The 23,256-nt window shown below is 35.9% G+C and overlaps 2 protein-coding genes across 2 annotated transcripts in view; both read left to right on the top strand.

Moving 5' to 3' along the window:
- The window catches only part of LOC131849380 (neutral ceramidase), a 31,434-nt gene extending 28,992 nt beyond the window's left edge, over positions 1 to 2,442 (top strand). Inside the window, exons 13-14 of the mRNA XM_059199448.1 lie at positions 585 to 706; positions 2,100 to 2,442. Coding sequence (XP_059055431.1) covers positions 585 to 706; positions 2,100 to 2,277 — 300 coding nt within the window. The 3' untranslated portion in view covers positions 2,278 to 2,442. The remainder of the gene's footprint in view (positions 1 to 584; positions 707 to 2,099) is intronic.
- A 7,507-nt stretch (positions 2,443 to 9,949) lies between these two features.
- On the top strand, positions 9,950 to 22,636 carry LOC131849454 (neutral ceramidase-like). Its single transcript, XM_059199534.1, has 14 exons — positions 9,950 to 10,170; positions 10,898 to 11,041; positions 11,919 to 12,095; positions 13,286 to 13,413; positions 13,871 to 14,069; positions 14,285 to 14,491; positions 14,919 to 15,038; positions 16,466 to 16,555; positions 17,408 to 17,521; positions 18,171 to 18,398; positions 18,687 to 18,782; positions 19,579 to 19,746; positions 20,965 to 21,077; positions 22,449 to 22,636. The coding sequence occupies exons 1-14, from the start codon at positions 9,961 to 9,963 to the stop codon at positions 22,627 to 22,629; spliced, it is 2,175 nt and encodes a 724-aa protein (XP_059055517.1). The 5' UTR covers positions 9,950 to 9,960; the 3' UTR covers positions 22,630 to 22,636.
- The last annotated feature ends 620 nt before the right edge of the window (positions 22,637 to 23,256 follow it).

Below are 23,256 nucleotides of genomic sequence, written 5' to 3'. Positions count from 1 at the left end.
TTGTTACAGTGGGCTTACTGACCTGACTTCATACACATCTTATCATCCTCCACTGGTGCTTCGCCAGCGTCCTAATGTTTTGCTTTGCTTCTAATACCATCTACCATTGTGTGAATTGTCTTACGATGTTATTATTATTATAATACTAGCTTTAACCCGCGGCTTCGCTCGCATCGAACCCATTAAATAAGTATCGGAGATCATTACAATAGAAATGAATCAATATGATGAATATACTTTCTAGCAGTGTTGTTAGATTTTTTATTATTTTTATAAAAATTAATTGTTTTTTAAATGAAAAGTATACTATGTTCATTCTATGTTCACCTCCAAGAACATGTGTACAAAATTTCATGATGATCGGTTCAGTAGTTTTTGCGTCAAAGCGTAACATACATTCCTACTTTCACATTTATAATATTAGTAAGGGTGATATAATTTCAACGTTACTAGTTTTTAGATTAGCAATTTTCGGAACTATTGGGTTTGCAAATTCTCTTTACAAAAATGTCTTTTTCCAAGTTACATTCAGCATTCCAACTTTATATAGCCTCTGTGTAATGTATTGCTATCCGGTGTGCTAGGTATCCGGTCATCCACGTAACAGCATCCGGCACGGACGCAGCTACGGCGGCGTGGAGAGACTGGAGTCAGCGCATGATGATGCTTGGACCACCGTCGCCACTGACGCTGAGTGGGAAACCAGGTAGGTCTTACAGGGTTTTTTCTATTGGGGGTTTTGGGCTATTGTCACGTGGTACCTGGTTATTTTTTCTATTGGGGGTTTTGGGCAATTGTCACGTGCTACCTGGTTATTTTTTCTATTGGGGGTTGTGGGCTATTGTCACGTGCTACCTGGTTATGTTTTCTATTGGGGGTTTTGGGCTATTGTCACGTGCTACCTGGTTATTTTTTCTATTGAGGGTTTTGGGCTATTGTCACGTGCTACCTGGTTATTTTTTCTATTGGGGGTTTTGGGCTATTGTCACGTGCTACCTGGTTATTTTTTCTATTGGGGGTTTTGGGCTATTGTCACGTGCTACCTGGTTATTTTTTCTATTGGGGGTTTTGGGCTATTGTCACGTGCTACCTGGTTATGTTTTCTATTGGGGGTTTTGGGCAATTGTCACGTGGTACCTGATTATTTTTTCTATTGGGGGGGTTTTGGGCAATTGGCATGTGCTACCTGGTTATTTTTTCTATTGGGGGTTTTGGGCTATTGTCACGTGCTACCTGGTTATTTTTTCTATTGGGGGTTTTGGGCTATTGTCACGTGCTACCTGGTTATTTTTTCTATTGGGGGTTTTGGGCTATTGTCACGTGCTACCTGGTTATTTTTTCTATTGGGGGTTTTGGGCTATTGTCACGTGCTACCTGGTTATTTTTTCTATTGGGGGTTTTGGGCTATTGTCACGTGCTACCTGGTTATGTTTTCTATTGGGGGTTTTAGGCAATTGTCACGTGGTACCTGGTTATTTTTTCTATTGGGGGGGTTTTGGGCAATTGGCATGTGCTACCTAGTTATTTTTTCTATTGGGGGTTTTGGGCTATTGTCACGTGCTACCTGGTTATGTTTTCTATTGGGGGTTTTGGGCTATGTCACGTGCTACCTGTTTATTTTTTATTGGAGTTTTGGGCTATTGGTCATGTGCTACCTGATTATTTTTTTTATTGGGGGTTTTTGGGCTATTGTCAAGTACTAAGCTAAGACTTGTGACACTGCGACCTACATTGATTTATTGTGCTCGCCTTTTTTCAAAGAGATGCGAGAACTACCTAGACAAGTCAGAGACAAGAATTGGTGGACTTACACTATAATATATGTATCTAAAAATATGTGTCTATCTATCTATCTAAATAGGTAGTACAAAAAAATTCTTTATGAGTACTGAAAATTGCTTATGTTACATTTATTTGCAAAGATCTCTATAATTTTTTTGTCTTCTGTATACAAATTATAATTCTGCGAAATTTCATACTCTTCTTCCGCGCAATTTTCATAAAATGGTGTACAAAGTTTTTTTTCACGTATTACTATGTAAATGTCATGACCATCTCCTTTCTTCGAAGTCAGTTCAAAAGTTGGCATACAATTGCAGGTTCATATGGCACCGCAGCTCCAAGATCCTGGGCACCAGCTACGCGGCCATCGAGTGGGACATACCGCCGGGGACACACCCCGGGACCTACCGGCTGCACCACTACGGCTCCTACAAGTACATCCTCGGCGGGATCTACCCCTACCACGGGTTCTCTGAATCCTTCGAGGTCACCTAGACTATCCTCATCCTAACCTGGATTGGGGTTCGCTCAAAATTCTTGAACAGTTGAAAGTGATAAATCAAATCAAAATAACTTTATTTATTTTATTAATATAGTTAAACGGCCCGTAGTCACGTGCTGACTCAGTCAGTCAGTCAGCTAGAGTGACCTAGGCGAAAGATCGGGAGAAGTAAATCTGAGAAGAGAGAGAAGTATCTATATAATAACGTTTAACTATATAATAATGTATACTAAACGAGAAAGATTAAAATTAACTATCTTTTTTGATGTAGGTCTATTACAGACTCTATGATATATCAAATCTACCATCAGTACTGAGTGCTTTCGAGTTATCGAAATACAAAAACAGTGCATAGAAAAAATAAGGATCTCTGATAAAACTTCCACAATATACCCAGTGTCTGTACTCTTTCACCAAAAGAGGTGTCCACGCGTGCGAAGACGGGACGTGCCACTAGTGTAAAATATAGAGCTATATGGTTACTAGTAATGTTTTAAAGATAATCTACAATTATAAAGTTAAATTGCCTAACTGTAGTCTAAGTTCTAAACTGTCTCATTACCCATGAGCTGAGTATGGGGGCGGAATATTGTAACACAGATTTTCCTAGCACAGGTTCCGTTCCATTCTCCTATATTATTATATTAACAGGATGTTTATTGTTATTAAAAAATGTGAATACTAATAATAGAAAGGAATAAGTAAATTTATCATTAAAAAAAGAGGCTAGTAAAATTATTATTTAGAAAGCTAATATTTCGAGTGAAGAAATCTTAGTATTTAATATTTAAAGAAACACAGTGGACAGATGAAACTGACCAGTAAACTTTTCAAGTGTTATTTTGCGGAAGTTCATTTCATCTATACAATAATATAATAATAATAAATAAATAATCTCAGGACATATAAATAAAATTGGAGTGTCTGTTTGTAATATTGAAATAACCATTTTTTACTACATGCATATGAATGTAAATACGGTACATACACCAAAATATATTTTTACAATTTTTATCTGTCTGTCTGTCGGTCTGTTTGTTCCGGCTAATCTCTGAAATGGCTGGACCGATTTTAACGGGACTTTTTTTGGCAGGTAGCTGATGTAATAAGGAGTAACATAGCCTACTTTTATTTTAGAAAAATAAAGTTAAATTCCACGCGGACGAAATCGCGGGAACATCTAGTTATATATATAATGGATTTATATTATTTTGTTTAATTCCACTACAATTAGCACTTGTCTCATACACGTGAGACCACAAATATTCAGTGAGGAAGCTTGACCACCGCTACTGCAAACGTTACGACCTTCTGTAATGGTGATGAAACTCCCACCATTATTTAATCTATAACTATTGCTTATTTTGACTCTAAACGAGGCATTATCAGGCAACGAATAGAGCTCGGATATAGGCTGGATGTCTAGTGTTGACTGTTCGGCGACGATGACAAATGAAATAGTATAAATCCAGTGATAGAACAATGTTAAAGGTTTTAAGTATCTAAATATATATAACTCAAAGGTGACTGACTGACATAGTGATCTATCAACGCACAGCCCAAACCACTGGATGGATCGGGCTGAAATTTGGCATGCAGGTAGATGTTATGACGTAGGCATCCGCTAAGAAAGGATTTTGATTAATTCTGCCCCCAAGGGGATAAAATAGGGGATGAAAGTTTGTACGAAGGTCAATTTTAATTCGATCGGGCTGAGACTTTGAATGCATAAACCTACTATGACGTAGGCATTCCCTAAGAAAAGATTTTGATAAATTCCACCCCTAAGGGGATAAATTAACGCGAGCGAAGCTGCGGGTAATAACCAGTTTCATGGCTTTTAATAAGGGTTTATTGTTATTATTGCTGTATTGTATAATCTAATACAGGCTATATAATATTAGAACCTACGGATAGGTATATATATTACTATCTATTAGCCCCAGCTTCGCCCGGGTGTACATTATACATATAAACATTCCTCTTGAATCACTATCTATATAAAAAAACCGCTTCAAAATCCGTTGCGGAGTTTTAAAGATTTAAAGGCATAGGGACGGACAGACAGCGACAGCGACTTTGTTTTATACTATGTATTTTGAAATTATTGTGATAATTGTTTAAGTATAGAAAAAAACCAAAGTGGTCTTATATAATTTAGTTAATATAATAATACGAATAAGTGTATATTAAATATTACCTGAACTCGAAAACATTGTTTTGCCATATAAATTAAAATTCCTGTTATTAAAATAAGATTTGAATGTGATAGAAGGGTAAAATTTTAAATGGTAATAGTTCAAATGGTTATATGACCCACAGTTTAGGTTCTTATTTTTTATATTTATAAATATATATATCTATATCTATCATATTAATAATCTAATATATAAAATTCTTGTATCACAGGTCTCGTGTTTAACTACTACTCCTCCGAAACGGCTTGACCGATTTTGATGAAATTTTATATGTATATTCAGTAGGTCTGAGAATAGGTTTACAATTATTTTTTATAACCCTAAGTGATGGATGGCTCACCCCAAAACTTTTTTAATTTTTCCGATAAAATTTTTTATTTCTATTTTTTTATAATGTGGCATTTAAAAATACATATAACCCTAAATTTTCACTCTTCTATCACCAACCCCTATTTTTTAATATCCATTTTAATTTATGCTGCAAAACAATGTATGAAATATAAATTAAAATCAGCTAGTAATTGTATATATTTATTAGATTATATTTGTGGCGAATCTTCTATCATCGTGCGGCAACACCGTTGCCCAGTTACAATGGGGCAGGAAATAAGCTTGTCAGTCGAGACCGAATCGCGTCTTGTAAATATACTTCTTATGTATATATTGCAAATACTTTTAATTATTATAAATATGTATATAGCCACAATCTGGACTCATCATTTCATCTCCTTTCCTGCTGCTGCCACAATACATGGAACACATTACAAACACAAATAATTACGGCCCCAACATAGCTTCTAAATTTATTATAAAATAAATAAATAATAAATAATGAATAAATCATATTTATTATTTAATTGTATTTATGTAAATCCGTAAGTTTTATCTTAACTTTCTGTTTGCGATTGCCGTAATGTAATTTTACATTGAAATAACTCAATTCAAGGTGAATTGATATTGTTTTATCAATTTTAATGAACGTTGCTTATCTATGACTCGTTACGGTAAAGGTTTTCGATATTATTAATATTTTTTTATTGAGAGGTTTGGGATATTGTCAGGTACTTAGACCTGTAACATTGAGACCCGTATAGATCTGTTGTGCTCGCCCTTTTTCAAAGTTTTTTTAAAGTTCGCTACCCAGACCCGTCAGGGACAAGAATTGAAGGATAATCTTAGGAGCGATGGTTTTCATCTCCTCAGGATAGAGTGTATACTTTACAAAGGAGATATTTCGTATATGTGTTTAGGTGCTAAGACCTCTAGCACCGCGACCTGTATAGCTCTATTGTGCTCACCCTTTTTCAGAGTTCGTTACATAGACCCGTCAGGGACAAGAATTGAAGGATATTCCTAGGAGCGATAGATTTTATCTCCTCAGGATAGAGTGTATACTTTACAAAGGATATATTTCGTTTGTGTTTAGGTGCTAAGACCTGTAGCTCTATTGTTCTAACATTTTTCAGAGTTCGCTACCTTAGACCCGTCAGGGACAAGAATTGAAGGATATTCTTAGGAGCGATGGTTTTATCTCCTCAGGGTAGAGTGTATACTTTCCAAAGGAGATATTTCGTTTTTGCACTAGCGAGCTACAACCACATAAGATGTGCAGTGGCGTTTCTTCAGCTTGGAAAAAAATTTGCAGATGTTTTATCAACATAGTGATATATAACTTTGACAGACCTCAGTGGTCTGGTGGTTTAGCACACCGCCTTAATTCCGATGGTCGCGGGTTTGATTCCTCGCACAGCACAAAGATTGGTATTTATGTATGATTCTTTGTATCGGTCTGGGTGTATCCTATGTATATTATGTATGTATTTACAAAAAAGGTATAAGAGTATATATCAGTTGTCAAGTACCATAACACAAGTTTTGCTTAGCTTGGGAACTAGATGGCGCTGTGTGAATTGTCCAGAGATATTGTTCTTATTATTCATTATTATAACTATATGAATGGTAGAATTTTATATGTCTAAACAATGTAACAAAATAATTTTCCTAGGTACCCTACAATATTATTTTAGAATAAATAATACCATTTGACTCTACTCAGTGAGCTGTGCATTGCTGCAATATTTGTTTTCTTTAAATATAGATAAATTAATGTATAATAAAGTAGTAATGTATATATACGTATTAGATGATAATTTGTATTTAATATATAAACCTACTTTAAGGAAATGTGCCAATAAAAATAATTTTCATAATATTACCAAATTTTGTATCATTTATTAAACCCCTGATAATTAAAAAATAAAATCAAAATACAAAATATCTTTATTCGTGTCAGTCTATTACAGAAATGTCTACTTATGATATGTCAAATCTACCGTCAGTTCGGAATGATTTCGAGATGAGAGGAACTGACAATAAACTCAGTTCTGTTAAGGAATATATCGGTACGAAAATAAAATACAGCGCCTCGCAGAAATTTGTGTAATGGAATGTATGATGCAATTACAGAGATTATATTATAAATACGAGAGTAACTCTATCTGTCTGTCCTGCTTTCATGCCTAAACTACAGAACCGATTTAAATGAAATTTGGTATAACAGATAGTCTAGATCCTGAGAAAGGATATGGGGTACTTTTTAATGTGAAAAAATCTTGTGTTGTATTTTTCAAGTAATAAATGTTATCAGCACGAGTCCATTATACCCCTAAATTTTTTTCTTTTTTTTTTTTTTAGACAAAATTTTTATATATAAAATCTATTTTTTTCGTTCCCATGATACAACATACAAAAATACATACAATCCAAAATTTTCACTCTTCTATCATCAACCCCTATTTTTTTTATAGCGTTATTAATTTATATGCAAAACAACGTTTGCCGAGACAGCTAGTATTAATATATATTTTTCTCCGTTTATCTAGTCTTTTTTCTTATTACATGAATAAACTACAACAGTTTGTATGGAAGTATCGTCATTTTGAAAGTTAGAAGCATGAAACTTATTTTTTAGGCTGTTGATTAAATATAAATGAATATGACATATAAAATTTATAAAAAAAATACACTTAAGGGAATAAAATTTATTAGCGGATGAAAGTTCACATGAAAATTCGTTATTTATCGTGTAATCCACGCGGACGAAGACGCAGGCACAGCTAGTCATTCGTATTTGTAATTTATCTATGAATACATATCCGATAAGATTCGTACGACCCGTGCCGACGAATTGTGTTGTATCGTTCGACTAGTATTATACATTAATAGATAATAATGCACTAATATTAAAATGCATGTAGGTATTTATTGGTATTTGTTGGGTAGTGATATTTATAAATATTACGGCACAACTTTATATTAAACTAGCTGTACCCGTGACTTCGTCCGAGTGAAAATTAACTTTATTTTTCTAAAACTAAAGTTATTTTATTGCAAATAGCCACAGATGCGCGTGACCGGGTCTGCTAGTCTACATATATAAATAAAATTGTAGTGTCTGTTTGTAATATTGAAATAACCGTTTTTTACTACATGCATATGAATATAAATATGGTACATACACCAAAATCACATTTTTTACAATATTTGTCTGTTTGTCTGTCGGTCTGTTTGTTCCGGCTAGTCTCTGAAATGGCTGGACCGATTTTGACAGGACTTTTTTTAGCAGGTAGCTGATGTAACAAGAAGTAACTTAAGGTACTTTTATTTTAGGAAAATAAAGTGAAATTCCACGCGGACGAAGTCGCGGGTACAGCTAGTACACAATAAGATTAAATCAGTCGTAGTGATAAGAACAGACCAGTCCCTATAAGCAGCCTATTATTATAAAATAAACTAATATGTAATTTCAGTATATATAGTGATTATAATTTAATTTGTCTACTGTTGTGGACATATCTATATATAAATAAAATTAGAGTGTCTGTTTGTAATATTGAAATAACCGTATTTTACTACTTGCATATGAATATAAATACGGCACATACACCAAAATAACATTTTTTACAATTTTGGTCTGTCTGTCTGTTTGTTCCGGCAAATATCTGAAATGGCTGGACCGATTTTGATGGGACCTTTTTTGGCAGATAGCTGAAGCAGTAAGGAATAACTTAGGCTACTTCTGTTTTAGGAAATATCTTTTATTTTAGAAGAATAAAGTTAAATACCATTCGGTCGAAGTCACAGGAAGAGCTAGTAGGCAATTATCATTACCGAATAACATATTTACGAAAGATAAAAAAGGGGTAAACACATATATATCACATTTTTGTATTGTTGATAATAACAGATATCAATTAAACGATTTGATTATATTTAATCTTTTTGATTTCAGTAGTTTAAAGAGTGTGGCCACACACCTGTGTTTAGTGTTAAAAAAAATCAATATATATATTTTGTGCTAGAAAATAATAAAAGTAAAAAGGTACTGTAAGTAATTATATAATTGTATATACTAATCATCATTACACAGTATAAAACAAATTCGCTGTCGCCGTCTGTCCGTCCCTATGTATGCTTAAATCTTTAACTACGCAACGGATTTTGAAGCGGTATTTTTTAATAGATAGTGATTCAAGAGGAAGGTTTATATATACATATAATACATGCACACCCGTGCGAACTCGGGGTGGGTAACTAGTATATGAATATAGAAGGTATAATATTTTTTTTTATAGTCTCAGGACAATTCACACAGCGCCATCTAGACCCAAGTTAAGCTAGCTGAAGCTTGTGTTATGGGTACTCGATAACTGATACATATACATAGATATTTTTTATTGTAAATACATACATATTATACATAGAAAACACCCAGACCGATATAAACAATCATACTCATGAATGTAAATGTTTGTGCCGTGCGAGGAATCGAACCCGCGACCATCGATCGTAAAGCGGTGTGCTAGACCGCTAAACCACCGAGATCGTCGTTATGTTTGTTTGTTTGAACGCGCTAATCTGGAACACTGTCAGATTTAATTTTGTATTGCTCAAAGTCTAACTAAAGGACCTGTCATAGCTTCGAACTATAAACATCAGTTTATAGTTTACAGTTGCAGTACATGCATTACAAATCTTTGAATTTCTCGGCTTATTCTATACAGTAACACTCATGTACTATACATATAAACCTTCTTCTTGAATCAGTCTATCTAATGCTGAAAACGGCATAAAAATCCGTTGTGTAATTTAAGAGATGTAAGCGGACAGATAGCGGCGGCGACATTGTTTTATACTATGTAAAGATGCTGCAAAGATTATTTACCTGTGAAGCAACCTATTAGATTTTAGTTTCTTCTCTTGGAGTACGTTGCCTCAAGAGGCATTAAATTATTAAAAAAAAACAAATTTTAAGACAAATTAGGGGTTCATTTTCTTCGCAAGGTGCAGTCAAAGGAATATTAAGGAATACAAGAAACAAATAAGTAGAGACACCTCAATACATCATACATAACGCTACAGAGCTGATGTGATAACTATCACGCTACACATGTACACACGTTTTTTTTTCAGAACACAATGGCAATCTCCTTAACGGGTAAGATTGTCACAACAATCGTGACTTTAGCCGTCATTGGTGGTATGATAGCTCTTATCGTGATACTCGTGACTGATGATAATGATGTAGATGTTCCTTCCACCACCACCACGGCAGCTCCTGATGGCACTCTGTACGAAGTGGGAGTTGGTATAGCAGATATGACTGGACCATGCGTTGAAGTAACATTTGTGAGTATACGTTTTATACGTACATTCCACTGGCTATTGCGTCCTTGGATTCACCCTCTGTTCTGAAATTACGAAAGCCTAGAAGATTTAGTGTTCTCGGAATAAAGTTTTCAAATAAATGATAACAATGTCACTATAGAATAGAATAGAATGGAAAATCCTTTATTCAAGTAAACTTAATTTTAGCACTTCTGAATAGTTATAACATTTTTAATCTACCGCTTATTAGGAAGTCCAAGGGTTCTCGGAATAAAGTTTTTTAATGGTATAATTTCTAAGATACTAATGTTATTATAGAAAAAAAAAGAAACTTAAAATATATAAATAGTGAACGAAAGCCTAGAAGTGTTCTCAGAATATAGAAAATAATAATATGAACAGGTACTGTAAGTAATTATATACTTAGATATACTAATCATTATTACATAAAGTTTTTAAATAAATAATAATAATGGTATTGTTGAAATAAAAAACAACTTAAAATTAATCGTGCTGATAATATCTGATTGCATAAAAAATAAGTAGATGTTTCTATGTTATTTGTTGCATGCCTCATTGTTAATGTTATACCAATATTTATTAAAAAGAGCATCACGCAAGTTTCTTGCTCGTATTCTTGTTTTGAGTGTTGAAAATCACTTACATTAAACTGGAAATGGAATTGAACCCGCAACTATCGGAAGTACGCTAGACCAAGCTTTAAAAAATGCATTAATTTCTTGTCCAGATGGGTTACGCGGAGTTTCTTCAAACTGGTCGAGGCCTACACTTGAGGCAATTCTCCAGAGCCTTCATATTCGTCAAGGGTAACACCAGAGTCGTGTTGGTCACGGCAGAGGTGCAGGCCGTGGGTGTTTACGTCAGACGGGAGGTAAGAATCTAGTGTATATATAATTTTATTTCCACTCTTACATCTATTTTTTAAGCCTAATATAATAGAGTAGTAAACATTACTTTTTTTAATTACTTGTAACTTATAATAGACTAGCTGTACCGGAATTCGACCATAAATAATTCATACCAGCTGTTAAAAAAAAAAAAAAGTTTAATTCTACCCGCGACTTCGTCCGCGTGGAATTTAACTTTATTGTTTACAATAAAAGTAGCCTAAGTTACTCCTTATTACATCGATCTGCCAATAAAAGTTCCGACAGACAGACAGACAGACAAAAATTGTAAAAAATGTTATTTTGGTGTTACATACACATACCCTATTTATATTTATGTGCATGTAGTAAAAATCGGTTATTTCAATATTACAAACAGACACTCCAATTTTATTTATATGTATATATAAAGAAATCTTCGTGAATTCATTCAAGGAACAGAAAACTGATCTATTTGCTCCGCTTTATGTATAAAGTATGTAAATGTATGCAGTACTCTTGTGACCGATATATTCTTACCTAACTAGAACCGATTTTTATGAAATTTTATATCCATATTCAGTGGATCTGAGAATCGGCTACTATCTATTTTTCATACCCCTAAGTGATAAGGTTGTCCACCCCTAAAAATACATACAACCCTACATTTTAACCACCAACCCCTATTTTAATAGCAATTTTAGTTATGAATATATAGAGATTACAGAGCACGGAGGCGATACCCTTAAAAGACGATCAGTGATGCTGTTTAATATACAGGTTCATATACGATCTCACCAATAAGTGGACCGCCAGCTTGTTAGCCATTCCAGCTATATAAAAAATATAATACTATTTTGAAATCTATATCTTTACAATTAGGTCGTACATAAGCTGCAAGAACTGTACGGTGATATATACAGTTTGAGGAACGTGATCATAGCTGGCACGCATACACACGCGGCGCCGGGCGGCCACTTAGTCGATTTCCTGTTGGACATCAGCATTCGAGGCTTCTCACGTGAAACGTTCGATGCTTATGTCGAAGGAATTACAAGGGTAAGTTACGAAGATCATATCAATATCAGATCGCTGTGTCCATGCAATAAAGTTACGTAGTACAATTTAAATAAGATAAGTTTTTGAAATGAAACTTCTTTATTAGAATTTTTCGGTCATGAAAAAGTGTTTTTTTTTTTTATTTTTTTATTAAATTTATTTGTTTCTCTACTGTTTTTATTATCCCATTTTTTTTTTGTATTATAAATATATTATGTAGTACTTCAGCCGCGATTTGATACGGCCAAAGTTTTAATTGTATAATGTGTTCCTCTGGATAATTTAACATCCCCTATATTAAATTATCGAAGTAAATACATATTACCATCCCGTGGAAAACGGAAGGCGTAGACGATATATCGCGTTGTGAGAATAAGAGACAGGCTGGTGACAGCAGAGAGAGGACAACGGTCCGTTGAAGTTTCACTTTGACTTTCACTTTGAAGACATGAAGTACAACGGACTGCAGTTGGACTTCATGTCTTCCAGTTTTTTATGTATGATAATGGAATGGTGCACCCTATTGCGTTAACAGTACGCTCTTACGCTAGGGGGTGCTAGTGGAAGATGATAAAATTAGGCATGATAACAGGTCAGTTAGCACATCTTGAAAAATTCACCAGGAATTTATCGTAATAGTTTCCAGGGGGAATCGCGTGGAGTTCATCCTGACATGGTACATTGCTAGGGTTATTAGTCCACATTACACTCATACCTTTCCTCCCCAATAAGTTAAGTTATTTTTTTAATGGATGATAATAGAATAGGCTGGCGTACCCGCCTGTGCTAACGGTTTACGCTGTCGGGGCACCAGTGGAGGATTATAAAATGAGCAGCCAACCAAGATGACCAAGAGACTTGACCTCATGGTCAGGTCTGTCAGACCATCTTGGTAAATTCACCAGTAATTTATCACGACACTTTCCAGGTGAAACCGCTTGGATGTCAACCTATCATACATTGCTAGCTGTAGTGTCAACAATCCACATTACTATGAAAACTTTTCCCCCAATAAGTCAAGTTGTAAACTTAAAATTAAATCATTAAGAAGATGGAGTGGTGTATGATTAGCGTGTAAGGTTCTGTACCTTGGCTGGGCAAATAATCCACGTTTATGATCACACTTACCAAGTTCTGGGACATGAATGATGATCAGGTTTAAGATTAGATAAAATTATTCTTTATTGCAGAGTATTATCAGAGCCCACGAGAACATTGTGCCAGCTCGTCTTTTCTACGCCACCACGAAAGTGGTAAATGCACAGAAGAATCGGTCTGCGTTCTCGTATGACGTCAATCCAGAAGCAGAAAGACTTGAGTGAGTCCTATACTATTTCCTAGAGTCCAAAAGTAGAACAAGAGCATTCAAGTCAATATTGACGGTCACTACCTCGGTCGTCTACCGGTTTAACACATCGCTTTACTTTGTTCGTGGGTTTGATTACTTTATTTGTTTCTTGTAGAGAGATACAGATTGAACTATTAGAAATGCGTACACTCAACGCGCAGTAACTTGTCTTACACTGGAGTTATGTGGAGACGTAAAGAAATGGAAGAGTGTAGGCACAAATATGGAATAGAATACAAATAAACCTAATATCAGCACTTTTCAACCGTCACATTTTTTATTCTACTACACATTTAAATAATTCCTTCCTATGGTTTGGAGTGCCTGCGTTGCCTCGTGCGCTATCGTCCGATGAAGCTGTAAAGGCTAGCTGTGGCCAACAGCAGAGTAGTCTGAAAAACAGTAAGATATCCTGTTACCATTTCAGATATGACAATAATGTGGATGATGTATTAACTCAGCTGCGTATAGTGAAGCCCAATGGTGATCTCCATGGGGTTCTCAACTGGTTTGCAATCCATACCACAAGCATGAACATGACCAACCGGCTGGTCTCGTCCGATAACCTCGGGTACTCCGCTATCGCTATGGAGAAGGCGTTGAACCCCAACAACTTGGTTGGAAAGGTTTGTTACAATATTTTTCTATAGCTAAAAAAAAGTATTACATTGTGTAAAAAAAATATGGTCATATATTTTAATTCTTGTATCTTAATCTGATGACTTTCATCATCATCATCATCATTGCCTTGCTTTTATCCCATAATTTGGGGTCGGCAAATAATAGGATAAAGGCAAGGCAATACTGATGTGGGGCGGGTAAATATATATGATTATTTCAGCCAGAAATAGTAGCTGGTTTCTTCCCCGCCAACTTGGGTGATGTTTCCCCCAACTTGGAGGAGCCTCGTTGTGAGTTCAGCAGGGAGATATGTGACAACCAGTTCGTGATCTGCAGCGCTGGCCAGCGCTGCTATGCGTTAGGACCTGGAGAAGATATGTTTGAGAGCACCAGAATCATTGGCGAGAGGATATACGAGGGTGCTATGGTAAGATCATAGATAAGAAGATGAATGTTTAGCTTCCTAATTTATTGATGACTAGCTGTGCTCGCGACTTCGTCCGCGTGGAATTTGACTTTATTTTTTTAAAAACATATTTTTTCTAAAATAAAAGTAGCCTAAGTTACTCCTTATTATATCAGCTACCTGCCAAAAAAAGTCCCGTCAAAATCGATCCAGCCATTTCAGAGATTAGCCGGAACAAACATACAGACAGACAGACAAAAATTGTAAAAAATGTTATTTTGGTATATGTACCGTATTTATATTCATATGCATGTGGTAAAAAACGGTTATTTCAATGTTACAAACAGACACTCCAATTTTATTTATACGTATAGATGTATAGATTTATTCATAGTACAATACTTAAGTTACAGTAAAAGTGTACTATATATTGAAACTATATTTATAGGAGGCGCTAAATGATCCCGGTGAAGAACTGACGGGCGAGATTGCAGTTGTACATCAATTCCTGGACATGCCGTCACAAACAGTCTCCAAATACGACCCCATTACTAAAACTTTCAACGAGGTAAGTTATATACCTTTAAAACTATTATCTCAGATGGAGTAGACAGTCTTTGGCAACTGTCAACGTTAATTGAACGTAACGCTTAATCCAAATTTCATATTCTATTCCACCAATAAAACAATATTTATAAAAAATCATGAGTAAATTACTTCATGATTTTTTATAAATGTAAAACAATATTTATAAATAAATATTTTACTCATGGTTTTTATATTGTTTTATTGAAAGAGCAACACGCAAGTTTCTTGCTCGTTCTTCTTGTGATGAGACAGCTTTCCGAACGAGCGGTAGATTAAAAAATGTAATGACTATTCAAAAGTGCTTCAATGGAGTTTATTTGAATAAATGATTTTCTATTCTATTCTATTCTATTCTATTCTATTCTATTGGCGAAATAGAATGTTGGAGGTCGTCACTATCGTTAGATAGTGTATGGGGGCGCCACTGTATTATGCTCTGGAATCAGTAGCACTATCTTTCCCACATTAAGTTCCTGAAATAAATGTTGTGGGGCAATAGTGATAGAATAGAATAAAATAGAATAGAAAATAATTTATTCAAATAAACTTAATTTAAGCACTTTTGAATAGTCATAACGATTTGTTTTTTATCTACCACTCATTCGGAAAGCTGTCTCATTACAAGAAGTACGAGCAAGAAACTTGTGTGTTGCTCTTTTAAATAATCCTTGTAAGTTTACATTTACAAGTTGAATACAAGCACTAATTTTTTGGGTCAAATATAAATATGCAATAAGATTAAATCAGTCGTAGTGATAAGAGCAGACCAGTCCCTACAAGCAGCACTCGTTCACGAGTATGACGGATGAGCTAGCCATCACTGCGCTCGACCATATTTTAGGGAGCCCAATGACCCGGCCCACCACGCCGCCACATTTCTGGACATTTTAGTGAGCATGACTACTCATTCCACACGACCACGTCACAGCTACAAAAATTACTATATGGTAGTTCAATCAATACAAAAGCCGCTACGCTATCATATATCAAGAAAGCAGTATGAAAAATAAATTATAACGTTGTCCTCAAATAAACTTATTCTTGCTATATATTGCTATTATCTATAAATTCATCTATCTTATATAATAGATATATATTTGATATAGAGATTATGTATATATATATATATAATAGCACAGATAATATAAATAATAGATAGATAGATAATAAGGCAATAGTAGTAATTTCATCGTCAAAAGATAAAAATAAGTTACACAAAAGATAAATAAAAAATATTTTACAAAAGAAAAAAATGGGAGCTATTGCCGCCTATATAAGCTATTGGCCATTGCCAATGTGTTTCTTTGACATAACCCTTGAGCTTAGTGCAAGGATTTGTTGTCAAAATATTTTATCTATATATATTAATGTAAAAGTGTACAAATAAACAAATTATTATATATTCAGAACGAGCAGGTGAGTGGTTGCATCCCAGCGATGGGCTACAGCTTCGCATCAGGTACCACCGACGGAGCCAACACTATGAATATAACTCAGGTATATATATGCCTATATGTACTTCTAATGCTTAGAACTATGTGTTACACGCACTTTGTCCGCGTGGAATTAAAATAAACAGCTTTTCTACAATAAAGTGATTTAAGTTACTCCTTACAACACTAGTTTAGCCGTTTTAGAGATTAGTAAGCACAAACAATCGGATTTTTTTTTTATGATGATACTATATATACCTTCATTTGCATATCAAAAATAGTAAATAGCTGTTAATTTGATACTAGAAACAGACATTTCAATCTTTATTTATTTATATAGATTAGATATATTATTAAAATGATATTTTATTATAATAATTTACTTACGTTTAAACGCGCGCTTGTAATCACGCGTGATAAAGTGATAGAACGTAACGTGTAAAGGCGTTTCAAGACCATATCGTGTAATCTATATACATATAAATAAAATTGGAGTGTCTGTTTGTAATATTGAAATAACCTTTTTTTACTACATGCATATGAATATAAATACGGTACATACACTAAAATAACATTTTTTGTCTGTCTGTCTGTTTGTTCCGGCTAATCTCTGAAATGGCTGGACTGATTTTGACGGGACTGATGTTGGCAGGTAACTGATGTAATTAGGAGTAACTTATGCTACTTTTATTTTAGAAAACTCTTTTATTTTGGAAAAATAAAGTTAAATTCCACGCGGACGAAGTCGCGGGAACAACTAGTAAACTATAAAATACTCAATCAAATAAATTGCGAGCTGACTTTCCCATGCTTGTTATCGCGCGTGATAAAGTGATAGAACGTAACGTGTAAAGTTATTAAGTTATAGTATTAAGTTACAAATCTCTCAGCGTTATATTTTTAATTTTATTTTAAGGGTACACTAGATGGAGTTCCCTTGTTGGATCGTATCACGGGCATTATAATGGACCCCACTCCCGAGGACGAGGCGTGCCATAGTCCAAAACCAATATTATTAGCCACTGGAAAGGTGAGACAATCTTTGTATCTAATCATAACTAATTTAACATTCGCTATGACTATAGACGAACTCTAGACGAAGGTTTAGGACCAATGTGTGTTGCCAGTGATGACTTACGGCACAGAGACGTGGTTGCTAACTATAGGCCTTATGAACAAGCTCAGAGTCACTCAGAGGGTAATGCTCGGAGTTACTCTGTGTGATCGAATAATGAGGAGATCCGCAGAAGAACCAGAGTGATCGACATAGCCCGAAGAATTGCGACACTGAAGTGGCAATGGGCAGGGCACATAGCTCGTAGGACAGATGGCCGTTGGGGCAGTAAAGTCCTCGAGTGGCGACCACGGACCGGAAGACGCAGCGCGGGAAGGCCTCCAGCAAGGTGGACCGACGATCTGGTCAAGATCGCTGGAAGGCATTGCGCAGCGCAGGACCGATCGTCGTGGAGATCCTTGGGGGAGGCCTATGTCCAGCAGTGGACGTGTTCCAGGCTGCGATGATGATGATGCTGATGATGACTATATACTAAAAACTACTGAATGGATTTTAATGAAACTTTATAATAATCTTACTAATCTAAGCTTATATCAGAATAAGACATTATAAAAATCAAGTGGATGAAATCGCGGGTACAGCCAGTAAATAAATGAATGTACAGGCCAACGTGCCCATCCCGTGGCATCCGAACATTGTATCCGCATCTCTATTGTGGCTGGGAGGCCTGGTGGTCCTGGGGGTGCCGGGAGAGCCCACCACGATGACCGGCCGCCGCATGCGCAGCGTGGTGGGCGCCGTCATGGAAGAGAACGGGTTCGAACCCAGGGTCGTGGTGTCGGGACTCACCAACGAGTATATACATTACATAGCCACTTTTGAGGAATATCAGGTGATTTTATATTTCTTTTTATGTTTGGTAAATTAATTATAATGAAGTGGTATCAATATGATATGGATATGAAGAGAATGAAGAGTGTAGCAGTGTTGCCTACACGACTAATACAAAATTTGCTAAACTGCTGTTAAAATTTTGCCAAAATTATACTAATTGTTACAAAATAATGCTAAAAAATATGCTAACATTTTTCATTGTCAAATAAAACGCACTAAATCTTTAATAATTACAGAAAATTATAATTTTATGTTTTAATTTATAATTTGTATCATTGGTCTCTAGGTGCAAAGATACGAGGCAGCATCCACAATCTACGGGCCGCACACGCTTGACATCTTTTTGAATAAATTCGCCGATTACACTAGAGCTGTTATACAGGTAATATACACATTTGTTATTTTAGAATACCGTTATTCGATTCCTCGTACGGTACATAAATTTATTCTAGAGTATAATTGTATTGTCTGGGTGTTTTGTATGTATAATATGTATGTGTACAAAGAAAGGATTTCTTTCAGTTTTCTTGCACTATTAGCACTAATATGAATCTCATCTTGCCCCAAGCTAAGTAGAGCTCGGTTATGGGTACTAGACAACGGATGTAAATACTTAAATACTTCTTTTGTAAATATATACATAATATACATAGAAAACACCTTGACCAATTCATACAATCATACTCCTGAATAAAAAAGTTTGCACGAGAAATCGAACCCGCGACCGTCAGAAGTAAGGTTGTGTGCTAAACAGCTGGACCACCAGTCAATTATGTTATCCTAGCTGACTTCGTCTGCATCATACATACTTGGTAATCATTATTATATTTTGCCCAATTTACATAATATCTTTTTTAATTGTAGCCTACGTGTTATTCTAATGTATAATCTATATTACTGTAAAGTTTCATCAAAATCCGTTCAGTAGTTTTGCATGAAAGGGTAACAAACATCCATTTATACTCACAAACTTTCGCGTTTATGTTATGACTAGCTACTCGCCCCCACTTCGCACGGGTGTACATGTATTATATATATAAACATTCCTCTTGAATCGCTCTATCTATTAAAACTGCTTCAAAATCCGTTGCATAGTTTTAAAGATTTAAGCACACATAGGGACAGACAGCGACAGTGACTTTGTTTTATACTATGTAATGATGTTCTATTATTACCAGGATGAGGAACTTCCGGCGGGGCCTGAACCGCCCAATTACATAGACGGGGCAGTATCCTTGATTCTACCCGTCGTGTATGACAGTTCACCTCTCGCACGAGGTTTTGGAGATGTACTCCAGCAACCAGCTCCGATTGTACGACTCGGTGACACCGTCAGAACTGTCTTTGTAAGTGTATATTACATATATTTATAGACGACCTCGGTGGTCTAGCGGTCTAGCACACCGCTTTACGACCGATGGTCGCGGGTTCGATTCCTCGCAAGGCACAAACATTTGTATTCATGAGTATGATTGTTGTATAATATGTATGTTATATATTATATATATTTACAAAATAAAATATCTTTGTACATGTATCAGTTATCTTGTACCCATAACACAAGCTTTAGCTAGCTTAACTTGGGTCTAGATGGCGCTGTGTGAATTGTTCTGAGATTATTATTATTATATTGTTTACGACTGAAGTGACGTGAAGAAATACAATGAGAGACAAGTTCAGTATCTAGAACAGTGCTTCTCACATTAGCCTTTATAAAATTCTTATGCCCAATTTACACTCAGCCCGAGTGGGCAGGAAAGGGAGCACAGAAGTGAGCAGTGCGAGAGTGGAAACACTTCCCATTCCATTGGCGCTGCAACTCGCGCTGCCCAGCGCTCCCTCGATTGTCGGTTTTTCGTGCGCGAGTCAAAGGACTGACAGCACTCTCGCTCAGTTGTCGCCCGGCAATATTACCGGCAGCGCAAGTGGCAGGGGAAGTGGCTGAATGTAAACGTACCATAATGGTACACTTACATTCAGCCGCTTAGATTGTTTGTATCACTTGGAAGGACTTATCCATCCAAGTGGATGAAAGATAGACTAGGGCTATCTTTTATAAAAAAAATACAAACTGGAATAAGTACATGCAATAGGAGATGAAATTTTATGATGTTCCTTCTTATTTCATTAAGCATTACCTATCTGCGAGTGAAAGTCCCGTCAAAACATATGTATGTATATGTATATTTAAAGTATATATTATATTTATATAACATAAATTATATATGTACATAGTTTTTGTTCAGCTAATTATTTATTACAGTATTAATATCACAAATTTTCGCCATTACTGCCATACAACACTTTCTAGTTCTACCCAAAGGTAGAGAATGCCATATGGCATTAAGCTCGCCTCTTGTACACTCTTTTAAAGTGCAATAAAGAATAAAAAAATAAAAAAATCGGTACAACTATTTCAGAGAAAAGCAATGACAAACAGACAGATAGACAAAAAATATAATAAATTTTTTTATGTCACTATATCATATACTTTTATATACATTTAGTCTAAAGGCGTTATTTTCAATTACAAACTGACACATCAATTTTATTTATTTCTATAGATAGGAGCAAATCCACGGAATGATTTGAAGCAAGAATCTAGTCATGCGGTTATTGAACGCTCGGAAGATAATGTGTGGACGGTTATTGCAACTGATGCTGACTGGGAGACCAGGTGAGTTCATAACGAATAGCTGCCATTACTTATATGCTCTTTTACGCGCGATGTCTTCTCAGATCGATCCCCCGTTCAATTCAAACGGAGATCGAAATTATGACGACCTGAGCCGAGGTCGAATCCCTAGCAGTGCCTTCAAACTAAAGTCGTATCCGTCAGGCGGGAATTGGCCTTCAGCCGTAAGTCCTTCCGCGGGTTTGAAGTGACATCTGCACTCGCCCCCTATCGACCGGTGAAGCTGTAAAGGCCAGCTGCGGCCAACAGTATTTGAGTAGTCCGAAAATATAGACCACAGGTTCAAAAACTTGTTGTGTCATAGTCCCCTTGCCATATTTTTCGGTTTTGGGTAGACACCCATTCTTACCTGGTATTGATTTTTTTGTAAATTTCTAACTGTAGTAAAGTTTAGTGTTAAAAACAAAGTAAAAACAACAAGACGATTGCTGTCGTAGACCCCTTGCAATTTGTCATAAACCCCTGGGGGTCGATATAGATCACTTTGGGAAACTGATATAGACAAAGAGCAAGAGAAATACCGCGCTCGATGCCAGAGAGCGTATTCCCACGGCCTTAAATCGTGCGTGCTTTAGCGCCTTTTTGTTATAATTCATTGTGGAATCTAAATATATATAACTCAAAGATGACTGACATAGTGATCTATCAACGCACAGCCCAAACCACCGGACGGATCGGGCTGAAATTTGTCATGTAGGTAGATGTTATGAAGGGAATAAAATAGGGGTTGAAAGTTTGTATGAAACTTGTCAATTTTAAACCGATCGGGCTGAGACTTTGCATGCATAAAGCTACTATGACGTAGGCATCCCCTAAGAAAGGATTTTGATAAATTCCACCCCTAAGGGAATAAATTAACGCGAGCGAAGCCGCGGGCAAAAGCTAGTTACAGCATAAGAGGCATGAAGGGGCATGACATCTTAGTCCTATTCTTATATTATTAATACAATTTTTTTTCGTGTCATATTTGTGTCATAATATTTATCGTATTTACCTCTCTCGACTATGTTGCACTGTCCGTGGTCACTAGCTGACTGCAATAACAGCGATGTCAATGTCGATAGGTGCCAGCAGTTTTTTCGACTACTCTCACTAGATTGTCTAACGAAAGACTATTTATTATCCCATAGCTATGACCGCGGTTTCACCAACATTAAATTTTAATACATAAATTTTAATAAAAAATATAGACTATATGTTATTCTGATACATAAGCTATATTACTGTAAAGTTTCGTCAAAATCCGTTTCGTAGTTTTTGCGTGAAAGAGTAACCAACATACATACTTATAAACTTTCGCATTTATAATATTAATAAGATCTATAAATAAAGAGTGTATTTTTAATATTACAGGTTCTATTGGGAGCGAGTGTCTGTATTACTTGGTACCAGTAATGTGACGGTGGAATGGACAGTACCTGCCGTCACCACCCCTGGCACATACCGCATCGTGTACCATGGCGTCGCCCGCCTTCCTCTCGGGATAATGCGGCCGTTCTCTGGGACAAGCAATGCGTTTGACGTCACCCGATGATACTACTCTAGAAGAGATTATGAAATTTATTTAATTAAAGTTTATTTATAAGTACTTGTGTTATTAATTTTTATAATATGGATATTGCTACATGCCCTCATTTCTCTGAGTATTTTTTCCGACTACTCTAATGCTGTTGGCCGCAGCTGGCCTTTACAGCTTCACCGGACGATAGCAGGCGAGTGGAGATGGCACTCCAAACACGCGGAAGGACTTATGGAGCGGCTGAAGGTCAACTCCCGCCTGACGACCTGAGAGCGCCGAACCTAGGCTCCGGCCGTCGTAATTTTGGGGGCTCCGGCCCCCATTTGTATTGGACGGGGGATCCATCGGAGGGTGAAGGTGCTAGGGAACGAGTTTACAGCCGTCTCTAGGCTTAAACTTTGGTTTGCTATCGGTGTTTCCTTTACCGGAGAGATAAATTGAAACACAAAGTTTATTTGATTCTCTTCTTTTTTATTTTTTGACTCGGATTTGAACTCTTGACTTCTTGGGTGTAATTCGCTCACAAGATTTAGCTCTGTATTAAGCAATACGTGCGGGCAATTCTGTTTCACCAATTTATAGAATAGAATAAAAAGTATTACTTATATTTCTCTTTACTATTGTTTATGGGATTTTTGTATA

This window comes from Achroia grisella, unplaced genomic scaffold (assembly GCF_030625045.1).
Source record: "Achroia grisella isolate CSIRO2021 unplaced genomic scaffold, CSIRO_AGI_Agris_v1 utg642, whole genome shotgun sequence".
Lineage (NCBI taxonomy): Eukaryota > Metazoa > Arthropoda > Insecta > Lepidoptera > Pyralidae > Achroia > Achroia grisella.
This window is presented reverse-complemented; position numbering and strand designations above follow the sequence as displayed.

What these genes read in the sequence shown, in the direction of transcription:
- LOC131849454 (XM_059199534.1), top strand. Translation starts at nt 9,961, where the DNA reads ATGGCAATCTCCTTAACGGGTAAGATTGTCACAACAATCGTGACTTTA. An exon ending in ACACTAGAGCTGTTATACAG is followed by an intron (nt 18,783 to 19,578) that starts GTAATATACACA and finishes TATTATTACCAG; the next exon opens with GATGAGGAACTTCCGGCGGG. An exon ending in ACACCGTCAGAACTGTCTTT is followed by an intron (nt 19,747 to 20,964) that starts GTAAGTGTATAT and finishes TTATTTCTATAG; the next exon opens with ATAGGAGCAAATCCACGGAA.